The 18,111-nt window shown below is 35.5% G+C and overlaps 1 protein-coding gene across 17 annotated transcripts in view; it reads left to right on the top strand.

Annotated features, from left to right (window-relative positions):
• The window catches only part of RhoGAPp190 (Rho GTPase-activating protein 190), a 301,937-nt gene that overhangs the window by 137,026 nt on the left and 146,800 nt on the right, over positions 1-18,111 (top strand). For all 17 annotated transcript variants that reach the window (XM_081761621.1, XM_081761611.1, XM_081761622.1 and 14 more), the window contains exons 9-12: positions 970-1,085; positions 4,621-4,773; positions 7,988-8,102; positions 10,854-10,977. In XM_081761621.1, coding sequence (XP_081617747.1) covers positions 970-1,085; positions 4,621-4,773; positions 7,988-8,102; positions 10,854-10,977 — 508 coding nt within the window. The remainder of the gene's footprint in view (positions 1-969; positions 1,086-4,620; positions 4,774-7,987; positions 8,103-10,853; positions 10,978-18,111) is intronic.

Below are 18,111 nucleotides of genomic sequence, written 5' to 3' on the forward strand. Positions count from 1 at the left end.
AACTGTCAAGAAAATCATCTGGAAACTCACCTTGAAAGTTTGCAAATACACTGAAGAATATGTTAAGATGAACACTATGAATTTTAGCCGGACGTGTGAAATATGTAATTTAAAATACATTGATACGTGCCATCGTTAGATTTATTTTCAGAAAGGAAAACCGGGATTTCTTTACCAAAATCCACTTTCGGGAGGATTCGCGTAAGATTTTCTACTTCTGATTTCAGTTACGTCGCGAACTGAATCTTCTACCACGACAAGAAAATTAGCAAGATGGATCAAGAGCAGTCAGATGTCAGCATTGGGATACAGAAGACGATTTATTTATTTATTTATTTATTTTTTTTATAATTCTTTAGTTCTGAAACTTAATTAATGAAAAACATCAAATAGTAAAGGAAAAAGGTTTCCTGGAGCATGAAATAATAATAATTCAGAGATCATATTACGAATGAATTATCAGAAAGTACTAAAAACAGTCACACTAAGCAACAGTGCCCCTCCCCTCCAGTAAAGTTTAACATTTCGGACAGTGTAGGGAAGAGCATTGAATTATTCAGCCCAGGTGAACAACTCTCAGTTGAATTAAGAGCCTGTTTCACACGAATACAGCGAGGTATATAATTTGTTGCAATCAGTCTTTTAACAGTACTCCAATAGGAGAGATGCTGCTTCAAAACTCTTTCAAATCTTATCACGACGTATATACAGCACGATATTGTACTTCTTCCCTACCACTGTTCTAATTAGAAAATCTATCATGTTTATATCTCATTTTCACTACGTCTATATCTAAATTTGTAAATCTCTTATTAACATCAATATTTAGCTTTTAAGTAAGTTGTAGTGTGTGTGTATGTAAGACAGAGAAATTCTTTTCTATTTACATCTTGTATTATAAAATTCAGCAGCCGATTCTGCTTAAATTCATGTCCACAAGTACTTACACTTCTGTTTCGTTTCTTGTAGGAGTTGCTGCTAGAACACGCTGATCTCTTTTACCACTTCAAGAGTATAGCGCCTACTGGTACTATAACTCAGGATGATATAAAAGAAATAACAGATGCATTGCAAGAGGATTCGAGGTAAGTTAACAGCCATAGAATTAAAAATAATTTTAAGCTTGTAATATAAATCTACAAAGTAGAGCTTTTTAATTTTAGAAAGTGCAAAGATTACTTTCAGTGCTTTGCCACGTCATGTAGGATAGAGTTTTTGACGAAGATTCGAATTATTGTGTGAAAAGTACAATTTAATACAGTTGTGAATGAGAAGAAAGTGAAAGGAACGTTTTGAAAACAACTATTAAATGGAAACGAATAAGAATTAAACAAAATTGATTTGGAAGCATCCTTTATTTAACATCTTTGATTCGCTCCGTAAAGAAAAAGCCGCTATTAGATCGCTTTGTGTTTCTTAATATGTATGGTATTTTGAAATTTTATTGAAAGAAAGAATGAAAATTACAATGTACATAGTATATATTAGAATAGTACAGTAGAAATTCTAGAAGAATTTTATTGTACATACAAAATTAAAATGTGAGAGTATACCAAAATTTTAAACTGGCAGTACAATAATACGAAAATATTATTTACAAAATACAAAAGAAATTCAAATTCAAAATCTGCAAATCTGCTAAGCCCAAATGTCCTCAATTTATATTGTGTAATTCCTACTTCCTAAAGGAAATTAAGAGCTTCAGATTTCTTAGACTGATATTACTTAACTTTTTAAGCTGGACGTGAATTTTCTGACACCTAAGAGACACGTATAAGATACTTCTGTATGTAATTTTGAGGGACTTTTTTTTTTTTTTCACTCTTTCCGAAACTGTATACTTTCAAAGGCTAGTCGCGAATGAACCTGGCAAGTTTAACTGTACTCTTGTTTCTTTCGTGCTCTTAAAGCAGTTATAAATAATTTTAAAAATCGTTACCATTTTGGTGTGCCTTGGAAACCCTAATTGTATGACATTGACTGCCATACAGTAATTGAAGAACGTCTTCTTCACAAAGTATAAAAATCTTTGTGAAGCTTAAGTTCTTCAATTAGTGTGTGGCAGTCGATGGCAACAGGGAAATTATACTAGGAAAGCAATATTCTAATTAGGTTTCCCAGGGCACAGAAACAAATGGGTGGTTGTTAATTTTATCTCTGTTAAAACTTGAGTTAGATTAAAACATGATAAATCTTGGTAAGTTTGCAACGCTGCGTAAAATTATGTAACTGCAATAACTTGTAACTACAACTATTAAAAACTGTTGCCGTAGGGCTATAAAAGCAAAGGAAGACAACATTTTCCACAAATACGCTATTTTAAGCAGTATAGCAACCTCTATTCATGTTTTTCGCATCTCCAGAACGGTTTGAGATATAAAATTGCTGAAAACGGCAAAGTGACTTATTTGTCTATTGGAAACCACATAAGTGCTTACCGAAGCATTTTTTTTTTCTTTTTTCGAAATGAAACCATTCGAAAAATTCAAAATTTTCAATCCCATTTAACTTCGTTCTTATTTATTTTAATTGTATCATACCATGTTCATAGTATACAATAGTAAGGTACACATCAAATTTACATTAACTCGTCCACCTCAGTTGTTTTGTTCCTTTGTAGATTCTCCCAAAATTTGAATCTTTCTAGTACTATAACGTCCTTAGTTTACAGCATTGAATAATAAATGCGAAATTGTAAGTTTTCGTTTAACACTTAGATTTGTAATAAGTACTAATCTGACACAATACAATTTGAAAAAAATATAACCTTATGTTTCGTTTGCAACACTGTTCATCTGTTAGTATTGTAGGCTATGTCAAGGCAATTTTGCCTCTTGATATTTGCTTCTTGCAAAATTTCTGTTCGTGTTGCCTATTTCTTGAGAAATGACATGGTTGTGTGAAGTTAATAAATACTCAACCTGTATATATACAGGGTGTTACAAAAATGTGTCAAAATGTTTTGGGAGCAGATTCCTCGTATCAAAATAAGAGAAAAAAAGTTCATGTGGACCTGTGCTCAAAAGTGGATAGTTTCGGAGTTATAGGGTGCCGAAGACTGAAACAAATGAACTTGAAAAGTTTATAGCTCCACTACTATGGGCAGTGTTGCCAGACCGATCAGTTGGAAAAGCAGAAGATTCGAACATAGAAAACAGGAGAAAACAGTAGACACATAAAGTGGCGGCATTTGAGTGCAAATCCAGGGGGACCAAAAAAATTGCCATCATTAAAAGGTGACAGCGGACAAAACAAGCGGTCCAGAATTCATTATTACTTTAATTACAAAATAAAACAATACACACAAAACATAAATTTGAATTACTTCAAAATAAGAGCTGACGTTCGTGGACAAGCTACTCTTCCAACCAGGGGTAAAAGTGGTTCTGAAATGGTAGTTTGACGCATGATAGGCCGCAGGCCGTCCCCCTTACCTATGTTTACTTACTGTAATTTTTTAGGAAGTGGGGACGCCATAGATATTTTTGGAAGTGCGGTAACGACGTCCCCCCACCATACCCTTCACTTTCACCCTGCTTCCAACCCAAGTCCCAATCCAAACAACACTTACTCGTAAATCTTGCAGTAAGTCATAAAGATCGTCAACCATCATGCACATAGAAGATGACGTACAGTTGTATCCTTGTATTCATATTATATAGGCTACATCAAAAGTCTATAACTATATGCGCTACAGAGCTTTGTGTATGGATACAGAGAAATTTCCTTTTTTTTATGTAAGAGAAATTTCCTCTTTTAAAAAATGAAAATTCAATATTAATAATAAAATATTTCTTTAACTTCTCGAAGTAAGGAAAAAGCAGAACTCCTGCAAAAGCAGTAGCTCTTGCAACACTGACTATGGGACTTATCGTAGTCAGGTCAGGACATTACTGAGAAACTGGTATGCGAACTATCCAAATATCCATGTTTAAGAATGCTCCAGTACTTGCACACCACTTTTTAGGGAGTGTTCAAGTAACAGTCTCTCCAAAAATGATTGTACAAGTACAGATGGATATTTGGATAGTTCACGTACTAGTTCCTCAGTGATTTCTTCCGACCCGACTACGATCGGTCCTATAGTAGTGGAACTGTGGACCTTTAAAAGTTTATATTTTCACGTTTTCAGCACCTTTATAATTACGAATCTATGCACTTCCGGCTACAGGCCCATATGAACTTTTTTTTTCTTCTTGTGATGTGAGGAATTATTCCCAAAATATTGTGACAAATTTTTGTAAATTCCCGGCGGGTGCTCATGTGGTTCGGATTCCACGTTAATCAGTAGGTCCACGTCTCATATAGCCTCGCTCCTGAACGGGACGTTAAACTCAAAATCAACTCAACTCAGATTTTTGTAACACCCTGTATATCTATTATTAAGGGTTTATGTGGGTAGAAAGGCGGGGAACAAACATCTTAGATACTGCAGTGTAAAAAAAAAGTCAGAGAGAGGTTTCTTGAGGATAACGGTTACTGATACATATTTTTAATTTTAAGATGTTATCTGGTAAACGAATTGTAATACGTACCTGCTTAATGTCATTGTTTTGTTTAAATGTTGAATGTTTAATTTGGACAGTTAATAGGTAATTATTATGTTTTCTTGTTTTTTAGGTATAAAGCATTGGATCGCTTAGATCAAGATAGAAAATTGATGTTATTTCAACATTTAGGCTTCGTTCATTGTCCTATCAGAGAGCATTGCCCGGCATTCCCCAATTGTATGGATGCTTTAATTGAACGAATTTTAGCAACCAAAGCTCATCGGTGAGTACAGCATTTTATACTTGAATGTGCAGTCTGGTACCAGTGCCAAAACTTTTCCAAATTCCCTCTAAATACTTTAATATTGTAGGACATTTTGTTGTAAAGCTTTGATGAGATGACCTTATAATAGGTGAAAAACGTAACTGCTTATCGAAAACCTTTCCCTTTCAAATTTGTAGAGTATTTCATAACTGTATCCCAAAGTTAGGTTTATTCTTGAGTAAAGACATCTCGAAGAAGGGAATCTTATTCAGTAATACATATATGAACAGTACAGTGGAAAAACCAACAGATAAAAAAAAAAAAGGAATATATATATATATATATATATATATATATATATATATATATATACATTTTAGTATCACTGTATGCCTTTCATGGGAAGAAAACAATAATTTCCAGGTTATAAAGTGAAAAAGTAGTTAACATTCATGTTAATGTTACGTATATGAAACTTAGCTACAAAGGAGAGTCAGAAAGAAGTCTGAAATTATTTCCATAACCGAAACAGCAGGCGCGCATACACGCCGTGATCGAACATAAGTACAAGGTCAAACTGGCTCAATAGGTAGTGTGGCAAGCGGATTATTTAATACGGAGGCCGCTACTCTGTCTGTATCTTCAGTCAGTTTTTAGTGGCAGTAAGGATGAGTACTCGACAATGTATGATACGTGAAAAAAATCAGTATGAGTTCAAACTAGGGAATATTGCTGCAGCAGCAACCCAAAACATTTTTCATGGGAAAGGGGAAGGTGCAGTGAACCATAGCACTGCAACTAGTTCTTTCCAGAAATTTCGTGCAGGTTGTAAAAATGTTCGAAGATGAGCCTATGTTCGGCTGCCCCAAGGTAACCGATGTTGGAGCCATTGAAGAAAATCCATCCATCAGTACATGACAGTCGTCAGAATAATTCGGAATATCCCAGTCCACTGTAGTGCGTCACTTTCACGAACTCGGGAAAATTATCAAGAATTGCCGCATTGTCCCACATGAATTGACTCCAGCTCAGGCTCAGGGGAGAGTGGATGTGTGTAGACAAACGTTACAAAATCCACGTGGTGTGCGTTTCTTGAAACCGATTGTTACATGCGACAAAAAAAAAAAAAAAAAAAAAAAAAAAAAAAAAAAAAAAAAAGGATGTTTTTCTGAAATTCAAATGTGAAAACTCAGTGGTTTTGCAAGGGGCGACTTCTGGAACCGGTCGTCAAACAGGGCCGTTTCTAGCATAAAATCATACTCTGTGTGTGTAGGGGAGGGGGGGGGGCTATAAGAGAGGGTAATTGACTTCCAGTTCATTATTAACGGTCGTACCATGAATGCTAACCTTTATTTCAAACAGTTGGAGCAGATGTATGCTGGACTATGCCAAAAACATCCTGCATTGGTGAACTTAAAGCGTTCACAGTTGCAACAGAATAACACAAAACTACACCCGGATTAAAAAAAAGAAAAAAAGAAAAAAATGTGATGGCATCGAACTCATGCCACACCCGGCGGTATAGTTTTGATCTTGCCCTTGCGGATTATTACTACTTGTTTCGATCTATGGTGGACTTCCTGAAATCACGATGATGCAGTAACCTCAGAAGGTGGAAACACCAATGACTGACTTCTTTACCTCTAACAATAATTAACAATTTAACAATCACCAGATACAGCTCAGAAGCCATTTTACACTGGATATCCAACAAACATCAATAACAAGGGAAAGGATTTGGGAAGGTATCGGCCAGAGCCTGTTTAGTAGGTACCATCCCGGCATTTGCCTGGTAGGACTGAGGGGAAACCCTGGAAAACCTCAATCAGGATGGTCGGCAGCGGGATTCGAACCCAGGACCTTCCGAAAAGGAAGCCAACGTTCTACCACTTGAGCTATTTCGCTCGGTGGGAAGGACAAGATGTGGCATCGACGTGGAATCGAGGAACTGGCAGGAAAGTCGCTAGGGACAGTCCAATGCGAGGGGCTATACTTTGAATGTTAACATGCTTTTATTGCATTGTAATAAATACAAGGATGTTACGTACCAGAATATTGCAAGACTTATGACTCACCCTTTTAAAGTCCTCCCTGTACCCTTTATATATATTATTGCATTCCAAGATGATCTGTGCCCACTAGAACGCTTCATAGCTATTTCTGTTCTTTATTTATTTATTTATTTATTTATTTATTTATTTATTTATTTATTTAGTTTTACTTTTTCTCTTTACATCCTTTCCTCCCTATCTGATATGATGTATTTATCTGAATTTGTTATAGTGTACTTCTTTTGTATTCTTTTGTATGTATTATGGAAAGAGGCGTCTCGTGAGGAAAGTCACTCTGCTAAAAGGTAACATTTTATCGCTACAAGTTAAGGCAAGAAAAGTTAAAGTATGTATTAATTTCTGTATACACTGTAGCGCCAAAACTTGAAAGGATTTCCTTCCCTTGTAGCGCTAAAATTTGAACGAATTTCCTTCCTTTACAACGCTAAAACTTGAACGGATTTCCTTTCCGTGTAGCGCTAAGGCTTGAACGGATTTCCGTTTTTTATAGCACTAAAACTTGAATGGATTTCTTTTCCGTGTAGCGCTAAGGCTTGAACGGATTTCCTTCTCTTGTAGCGCTAAAACGTGAACGGATTTCCTTCCCTTGTAGCGCTAAAACTTGAATGGATTTCCTTCCCTTGTAGCGCAAAAATGCTAATTTTTAGCGAAATGGCTTCCCTCAAGACCATTGATTATGATTTCGTTATTTTCAGGGGGGGGGGTGTTATCATTGCAACCACTGTCATCATATTATTTCTTCTCACTTTCCGAAAATTTAGAAGCTTTCACCATTAACCGCTTAATTTTTTCGTTTCAGTTATCCCCTCTAATACCGTACATCGATTGATTGCGACATGTCTCGTGCTCCTTTTACTGTACTATGTTCCGCAGAACATAATTTCTTCTCGGGGTCAATAATAAATACTTCTCGTATTTTTTATTGTCTTCAGAAATGTTTTTTTTTTTTTTCCTCCACAACCATTCCCAACACCTTCATATCGATTTCCCGTTTCGCCCAGCTAATTTTCATTTTTCTTCTTCATATCTTCAGAAAGTGGTATTCCTTTTAATGGGTATTCATTTTAACTAGAAGATTATTTATTTCCTGGAAAGAAATTGAAATACTTTAAATTGAACTGAACACTGACAGTAAATATTTCTTTTTTCTCTTTTTATAGGCCTTCTTCATGGAATCGTAGTAGTCAGTGGCTTCTAAGCTCAGACAATAATCAATTGAACCTAGTTTTGCTTGGAATCGATGGTTTGGCAGAAGAATTAGCAAACGAAATAAGGGTATGTTTATTTAGTTGATAATTGTGCTGAGTACACTTGAGTAAGGGTTGTTAAAAAGTGATATTTATATGCAAGCTAAAATCTCTGTTGTTCTATACTGAATATCTGTCTGTATACTGAATAAAATAAATCAATTAAGAAAAGAGATATAAAGCAACATCAGCATATTACTATACAATAATAATCTGTAAATTTATAGAAATGCGAAATACCATTGATGTACCTTGGGAACGCTTTGACCTAATAAGGTAAAATTCGTCAGGATTCTTATTGCTAATTTGTAAGGGCTTGCGAAGCTTAAAAATGTTCATTCCCTATGAGGTTTGAAAAGGATTTTGAACTGCCGGAATTAACAGTACGGAAGTTGATATCTGAGAAATACGAGATCTAAATGAGTTTCATGAATTTAATATACGATGACACAGGAAGGTGGGGAAGGATCTAAAAATGTTGATCGCAGTGGAACGTAGGTGATCTAGCTAATAACACTATATGCACAGATGCAGACAAGCACGTTTACATGTAAGTTTTCAGCCTAGTTTCAGAACATTAAATATTGTTTGTCAATTTTAGATGGTTTGTTGTCAAGCTGAAAAACTTTAAACGCGGAAGAAGAAAAATTCTGGGACTTGATGTAGCTGGTGGAAAGTCTTGTGTTTATGCGAAGATGGAACGCAAAAATTTGAGTTGATACCAGAATTCATATCTCAGCTTTTCTTTTATTATTATTATTATTATTATTATTATTATTATTATTATTATTATTATTATTATTATTATTATTATTATTATTATTATCATCTGAAGAAATAAGATATCTGTCCTAACAACAGAAATTTTAGTGTTAAAAAATTAATAAGTTTTGTTTTGCTTACGGTGCGAATGGAGAATAATTGTTTTCGAAGGTTTATCTCACAAGTAAACCTTACGTTTGGGTGAATCGAGTTCCTGAATGAGACACATATGAGAAAGTAGTACTAAATGCGGTCAGTATTTCAGTGAAGTTGTAGGTGCGAAGCTCCAGGGGTTTAGGAGATACAGCTTCCAGAACATCACATGGAAGTACAGAATAGCCTTCATACAGTTGGAGGTAAAAGCTCTGTAAGACCTCTTGTAACGATAAAAGATGAATAACAGATATATGGGTACATATTAGAACTAGGGGGAAGTCATATAGTAAGGGTATACCTGACGGCGGCCATCTTGAAATCCGCCATTTTGAATTAAGGTTAAGTTTTTAAAATAGGAATAGGGTCATGTGATACATGATTTAAGGCTCAAATTTAATCAGAAGAACAATGGTGACGTTAATTTTGATTTACGCGCAATTGGTAAAAAGTTACAGGGAAATTAAATATTGTTGCAGGATATGTATTAGTCCTTTACCCCACCTTGTAAATTTTGTGTTAATGATAATAATTAAATAAAAAGAGGTGGATAAATATTAGGTCTATGGTAAGAGTTCCCTTGATGGCGGCCATGTTCAAATCCGCCATTTTGAATCAGACAAAAGTTTTAAACAAAACGCATAACATTGACACCTTATTAGTAGCAAATTTTACCATAAATCCAACGGTATAACCATTTTTGCTTTATCATTAACCAGCACAAAATTAAATGAATCATTCCTTACGACTACTGCTTTGACGGAATTGTTAACGACAAATGTGTCATGTGTAACTCGATTGCCTTTGTCAGGTGTGCTCACTGTGAGCAGAGCATTTGTGCAAGTCATGCACTTTTTTCTGAACTACATATTGATTGTACTAATTGAGGACTTTTCTGGAAGAAAGACCCAAGTTCAATTATGACTCAATTCCACTTTGGTCATTTTTCCTTAAATTAGCAACTTGTTTATGCGATAACAAATGTTGGTTAATGATAAAGCAAAAATGGTTATACCGTTGGATTTATGGTAAAATTTGCTATTAATAAGGTGTCAATGTTATGCGTTTTGTTTAAAACTTTTGTCTGATTCAAACTGGCGGATTTAAACATGGCCGCCATCAAGGCAACTCTTACCATAGACCTAATATTTATCCACCTGCTTTTTATTTAATTATTATCATTAACACAAAATTTACACGGTGGGGTAAAGGACTAATACATATGCTGCAACAATATTTAATTTCCCTGTAACTTTTTACCAATTGCGCGTAAATCAAAATTAACGTCACCATTGTTCTTCTGATTAAATTTGAGCCTTAAATCATGTATCACATGACCCTATTCCTATTTTAAAAACTTAACCTTAATTCAAAATGGCGGATTTCAAGATGGCCGCCGTCAGGTATACCCTTACTATATGACTTCCCCCTAGTTCTAATATGTACCCATATATCTGTTATTCATCTTTTATCGTTACAAGAGGTCTTACAGAGCTTTTACCTCCAACTGTATGAAGACTATTCTGTACTTGCATGTGATGTTCTGGAAGCTGTATCTCCTAAACCCCTGGAGCTTCGCACCTACAACTTCACTGAAATACTGACCACATTTAGTACTACTTTCTCACATGTGTCTCATTCAGCAACTCGATTCACCCAAACGTAAGGTTTACTTGTCAGTAGTTTTAAACTACGAAGTTGATTTAAATGTTGAAAGATAAAATGTTATGTAATGTAAATCAATGGTATGATAACAAAAGTGACTGGTTTGGTTTCCAAATAGCCTGTACTTTGCGATCATTTATCATGTGGCGGTATTCTTTGAAATATATACGATAAATCTTGATTTTTTTCTGCTCTACAGGCGCAGTGTGATGAAGATGAATATGAAATAGATTGCCAGTTGTATAGTTTGGACTATAGAATAATAGACGGTGATGTAAGCTTACCACAGAACTCATTTAGGACGTCTGACTTTTTGCCTCATGGTGAGTATAGTTCATGTTCCGCTTTGTTTGTGCTGCTAGAAAACACCGCAAAATATTTATCTTGGTATTCGCTATCATCTGCTGTTTAGATATTTGTGGTTATGGTTCAGTTAATATAAAAACTGACAAGTAGTAATTATATGTTTAGATCAAAAAATTGAGTTCCTGATAAAAACCGCGGTATCAGTTATCCTAATCCTGGTTTTGTCTTTTCTTTCTTTCTTGTTAGTCTAAAATATGAATTTTTTATATCATTATATACGACCAATTACGTGCATCATTTTTCGCGTACCGTAGATATAGACATGAATCATAGATCTCCAAATACAATTAAGTACAGTAAACATTTCCTAAGTTATGCCAAATGAGAATTATGGGTGTCCGGGTAAGTTTTAGTCTGAAGCTCTGTGTGCATATGTGGGAGGGATAGATGGAAAAGTTACCTTCCATAAACAGAATTTGAAATTAGGGTATCACTGTCATTTGTAGGCTAAGATGCATGCATTGGAGCTCGTCTTTTATCTCGAAACACATTTTTCGATTATTTTATTTTTATTATTTTTTATTTATTTATTTATTTTTTTTTTATTTTTTTTTTTTTGTGGATTTTTAGGTCATACTTATTTTAATTTATAATGTTCGTGACCATTATTCTAGTGATTTTCTCAGAAGTATAGAACATGATTGCAAGAATGCAACGAACATCACTGCTGCAAAACCTTTATATAGAGAGAGCTTTGTGTGTTGATAGAATCCTAAAAATTTTAGTAAAGTAGCGAAAAATCGTTGGCAATTTATAAATTAAAATAAGCGCGATATAAATTCTCAGAAGAGAGTAGGTATAAAAATTAATTTACACAATCATTGCGAAAGTATCGGCAAATATATTCTCTTTAAGAAAAACAAGTATGCATGCAAATATTGGCAGCCAAGGCCAAAAGTTTTCCTCCAAATTTTAGTTTTAAATAAAAATTTGTCAGAACGTGAGTTCTACACATACCTTTTCCATTAAATATGGCATACTTGTAAGGGATACGTACAAATGTACTATGATATTCTGAGTACATACGACTGTAGTAAGACATAACTAAAAGAATCTTGAAATTTGAGCTTTCTGGGACGAAAAATGTTTTTGATAAGTTAGAAGGTAGCCGTTAAAATGTGCAATATAGCGCGTCCAATAAATAGAAATGAGATTTTAATGTGAATAAAAATTAATCTTTACTGAGTGCTCACTGAATCGCGACCACCCCACCACAGAAGAATGTGTGGCGAGCAGCGGAGCTGATTACATAACCACCCCGACTGGTAGTATTGCAGAGGAAGAAGACACTTGAAGCTACATGTTGGCAGACAGCACACTGTTATACTGGGAGGTGGGCGGGATTTATCCGCATTCCAATAGGGCAAGATTGTGGGTACCCGAGTAGTAGGTGCGTCAATTACCCAGACAGCAACGCTTGTCGGATGCGCCCGTTCCTGTGTAGTGAAGGTGTAGGAGTGGAAGAAAATGGTGTGATGGTCTGCAAGAAAGAGAACTGCACGGGCGTACGGAAGTTCAAAACGTAGGGCGAGAGTCGCGTCAAACATCTTGTGACAACCAAACGAACTGTCAATGTCCGGGAATTACGTGACCAATACAGTGGTTGATACACAACACCCATATCCCATGCAACTACACGGCGTACACTGGCACGCATGAAGTTCCACATCAAACAACCCACTCGTCACCCATTCCTTACGACTCGTCATCGCCTACTTCGTCGGGCTTGGGCACACGAACGCTAATTGGACCATGAATGGTTGGAAAAGGTTGTGTTGGTCCGATAAATCACGGTTTGTGTTACTCCTCTTGGACGGGTGTGTGCATGTGTGGTGCCAACTATGGTCCCCTCAAGCGTGGTGCTTACTAGTGCTGTCGAAATCGGTTTTTGAAAAAACCGAAAACCGGTTTTTGAAAAAAGCTAAATTTCATAAAACCGAAATGTCGGTTTTGAAAACCGCATTTGCGGTTTCGGTTTTCAAAACTGTTTTTGCGGTTTCGGTTTTGAAAACTGCATTTGCGGTTTCGGTTTTGAAAACCGCATTTGCGGTTTCAGTTTTCAAAACCGCATCGGTGGTTTCGGTTTTCAAAACCGCCCTTTCGGTTTCGGTTTTGAAAACAACCTTTTCGGTTTCGGTTTTGAAAACTGCTTTTGCGGTTTTCGGTTTTGAAAACTGCTTTTGCGGTTTTCGGTTTTCAGAAAACCGGTTTTCTCAAAAACCGAAAACCGCAACTGTCACAAAAATTCAACAGCACTAGTGCTTACTGTACAGGCAGGTGAGGGCGGCTGTATGGTTTGGGGATGCTTCTGTTGGTACCGTTGGAATACATTGACCACAGCGAGACATCTGTTGTGTACCTAAAAGTGTTAGAGAATCATGTAAACCCTACAGTGCAACACTTCTATCCACATGAAGACAGCATTTTCCAGGACGACAGTGCACGGTGCAACAAGTCAGTACTATAGGTGCTCGGCTTAAGGAACTTTCCACGGAGCTGCAGGATATGAATTGGCCCCCTAATTCAACGGATCTTAATCCTATAGAACGTGTATGGGATGTTGTGGAACGAGCTCTTTGCACCATGACTCCTACACCGACATCTGTGGGCTCATTGTAGAACGCCATCAGGGATATATGATGTCAGATCCCCGTGAAAACATACCAGCAATCACCAAAATCCATGCCATGCCGTGTCCAGGACGTCCTTTAAGGAAAAGGTGGACCAACAAAGTATTAAATTGGTGGTTGCAATTCAGTGAGCAATCAGTGTATAAACTTGTACATATCTAGACAGTTCCCGGACGGAGAGTGATACCTTGTGCAAGAGCATATTTTGGTATTCGCCGTAAAATAAAAACAGACGTGCACTTGTATGTATATACACATCTCTTCTCTCAGTGGGTAACACTCGTGACAATGTCAAATGTTTACGAGGCGAGAAATCACTACAAATGAAAGAGGGTTTTGCTTATGCAACCTGTTCCGTTCCTGTTTACAACTAAAGGGTTCCTCACTCATTTCAAGAGGGGGTAGCCAATCTGCCCGTCTTTATGAGAGTAAAACAGCACCTGTTCTTATTGTAAGTTTAGTATAAATTGAATTATTAATTTTGTTTATGTACTAAGCTTTTATCACTTCTTTTGAAAATCAAATCCACACATACTCCGCCAGAAATCAAACCCGAATTTACCGCGCGAAAGGTGAAAACACTAACCACTTAGTAGTGAAGTTGCTTTTAGTGGCACGCACTCAGTTTGGTGATGCGAGGACAGCGCTCTAAATTTTTTCCTGTTCTAAAGTAGAAAGATACTGTACAGAGATTTTAGTATGTAGATTTTAATTGTATTCCAAGTTACCGCTATTATTGTGCAACACTTAGTTCCTGGTTTCCAGTTAAAGAAAAAAAAGTAGTATTAAACACTATGCAGCTTTCTTGGCTGGAATTTAGCTTTCACCGCGTATTATATATATATATATATATATATATATATATTTATATGTATGTATGTATGTTTAATTTAGTGGTATTCCGCAGTAGTCAATTCACGCAAAATTTATATTGCACTTTACAGTTATTCAAGCAGCAATTGATTCTCTTGGTTCCAGTTGGTAGTGTTATAAGTAGGTAAAGCACCTAGGCAGTAGTTAGTACCCATAGATCATGAAGATTTTTTAGCAGTTCCTGCGGTGGACGTTGTTTATGTCTTTCTGATAATGTTTGTTTGTTCCCATCTTTTTGGTATCTGTACATACCTTTTGTCTGTATCAAAAAATGTACATTCTTTGTGGACATATATATATATATATTTTTTTTAGTTCTGTTGGAATTTTTTTTTTTTATATATATATATATATATATAATCTTCGCTCTCGGTTGGAAATTTTAACAGTAACATTTATTTCTTTTCGTGCTGTTCGACAATTAAATTAATATGAAAGCTAAAATTTATATATCACATGGATAGTTGAATTAACTTTTGTGCACTAAAGTTTCAAAATCGAAAGGCAAAAAGATAGTTACCAAATAGAGATTTCTGAATTTTTATAACAATGAAATTCTAACAAAAGCTGCGTCGGTATTACAATTACAAAACAAAAGTATCCTAAATTATATTCGTAGTAGCGTTCCTTTTGGGTTATTAGTTAAACTCGTAGTATTTACTGTACTGTAACACATTTTCAAGGCATTATTAGGCTGCGTTTGCCATTGAAGTTGAATATATACATGTAGAATACCTTTGAATGACTTATATTCTCTCTTTTCCACGCTATCTGCTATGAATCTAGCATTCCATGCCTAGCTGGATACATTGATGAAGCAAGAATATTGTGTAACGGCATATTATTGACAAGAAATTGCATAATAATTATTTTTTGAAGTTAAGATAAACTGCAGGAATCATAGTGTTTAATGAAATATCCCTCATATCTGATGTACAGGGACACATATTCGATCTTACCTATATTGACTCAGTCATGAAAAAATAAGTGTCTTGTATATCTTAGTCTGACTTTCTCAGATAATTTATTTCGTACGGACCATTTGCTCTATTAATAATCATTAGCATCGATCATTTGTGCCTCTTAATTAGCCTCACTACTAATCAAGTGGCGAGTGCGCATAATTTCAGGTTGGATTCTTAGTGGGAACATGTGACATTTTGACTTCCAGGAGGTCACGTCTGATGTACACTTGGTGCTTGAATAGAATGTTAAAATCCAAACAAAGGAACAAGCACTTAGCTTCCAAGACATAGCCGTGACATACATAATTAAATATTTCAATAGATATAAATATACAGGAAATATATTGTGAAATTATTTTCAGTAAAACAAGGTATTACAAATAGACTTAGTTATCCAACTAACAGACAGGAAAATCATTTTTTGAACCAGTGTTTAAAAGTTCTCGAATTCACTACTTGAAGTATTGTACGTAATGGGTATGAAGAAGGTATACAAGCAGGAGTGAAGCACACTGTGTATCTAGATTATTATTATTATTATTATTATTAGATCATATAAAGTTCTGTTAGAAATTTTTATGAAGTGCCACTTAATATCTCATGGGATAATCAATGACTTGGTTTGGAGTTCAGTGTCTCATTTTAGCACCAAATCTACATGGAGCGTGGTTCTATAGCTTAACATGGGATTCAGATCGCATGAGCTCCCGCTGAGGTTCGGTTGCACCGAAGCTACGAAGAAGCGCACGGGTACTCAATGATTGTTAAATATACATAATCGTTAACTTGTTTGGACGAACAGAAATTGAAGATTTTCGAAAAGTTTAAGGGAATATTTGGTACAAAATGAAAAAAAAATAATAAAATAAAAATAAATAAAATAAAAATAAATAAGAGTGGAAAAGATTACGTAACACTGTTTATTCCTCAGCAAATATAGGCAAGTAACTAAAGCGAGACGCCTTAGGTGGGCAGGATATGTCGTTTGCATGAGAAATACTCGTAAGTTACATAGAATTTAGATACATTTAAAGCAAGGAGTCGTAGGCGGGCAGGTCGTGTAGCTTGTATGAGAAACACTAAGTTACATAGGATTTAGATACGTAGCCTCTTGGGTGGGAAAGAATCTTTCGGGAAATGTAAGACGATGGAAGGATGCTAATATGAAGCAGAATCTTAAGATGGGGGAAAAAAATCCAGTTTGCAATCGATTGGCATAAGTTCCACTGGCGATATTTTGTTTCTGTGTCGAAATACTTTGAGCCCTCTTAAGCCATGCTAGTTAATTGAATTGAATTGAATTGAATTGAATTGACTTTAACGTCCCGTTTAACAGCGAGGCTATATGAGACGTGGACATACTGATTAACGTGAAATCTGAACCACATGAGCTCCCACCGGGAATCGAACCCGGGTCTTCCACGCAAAAGGCGCGTACGCTAACCGCTTAGCCACGAAGGAGCTCCCATGCTAGTTAAACGTAAAACTTTCTTCTACCTGTTTTATAGGAAAGCTATTGGTAAAGTTGAATAAACACGTCACAACGTTGTAATCACATTTTCAGAACGATCTGTTAATGTAATATTATAGTACATTTTTTTTCGAAGAAATACTGCACATCTCATCAAAATATAACCGAACATTTAGTCATAGAGAATTTGACAGCTAATTTCATGTTGTGCTATTAATCGTTTGCTGGAATAAATTTTGATAAATGCTGAATTAAGGTATTGAGGTAGTTGGAAAATGCTAAACTAAGGTACGGATATATATAATCATGCAACTAACAAGGTTTATTGTTATTGTTCAAGAACTTTTTTCTTATTGAATTCGGAGTTTATAATATGTTACGCTGAGGAAAGAAGAGAAAACCTTGTATCACGAGCAATGATATAGAAAAACCGCGAAATAACATTAGAAGACTTAATACTTAGAATGACATGTAAAGACATATAATTTATCTTTCTTTCTTTCGAATTGTTCTAATGAAACTCGTAATGGATTATCGTTAAAGTTCTAATTCGTAAGAAACAAAACAAAGAATTAACGGTCTCTAGAGCTAGTAAAATAAGGTTGTTACAATGTAGAAATAAACTAAAGTTTGTGTGCATAAGTAAATATAAGAGGAAAAAAAAAGGGGGGGTGAATGGCACAGTGTTAGAGCACTCCCTGATGCGAAGGGTTACTGATCGTAATGCCAGACCGTATGAGCTTGCGATACAACATTGTGTCTGTGAATTTTCTCAGAATTTACCCGTTTTCTCGTAGCTTCTTGGTTCTACTAATTATTTGATAATCAATCATCTATTATCTTTAGCCAGTGGCGTATTTACGATTTTGTTTCGGGAGGGGCTTTCCTAGCTTTATTCCTGGAAATGTGAAAATTCTGCAAGATAATTTTCTTTAAAATATTTGGTCTAGGAATTAATTCGTGCGGTTTTTAATAAAAATTGAAGCTTTATTTCAAAAACAAAGTAAATGAATACGTTAACAAAAATATTGTCCATCGCTAGCCACTACTTTCTCCCATCTGTCAGGCAATTTACGGATTCCGTGTCGAAAGAATTCCTCATCTTTTGACGCAATTTAATCAAACATCCATTTTTCGATATTTTCTGAAGAA

This window comes from Thermobia domestica, chromosome 6 (genome assembly GCF_964235325.1).
Source record: "Thermobia domestica chromosome 6, izTheDome1.hap1.1, whole genome shotgun sequence".
Classification (NCBI taxonomy): domain Eukaryota; kingdom Metazoa; phylum Arthropoda; class Insecta; order Zygentoma; family Lepismatidae; genus Thermobia; species Thermobia domestica.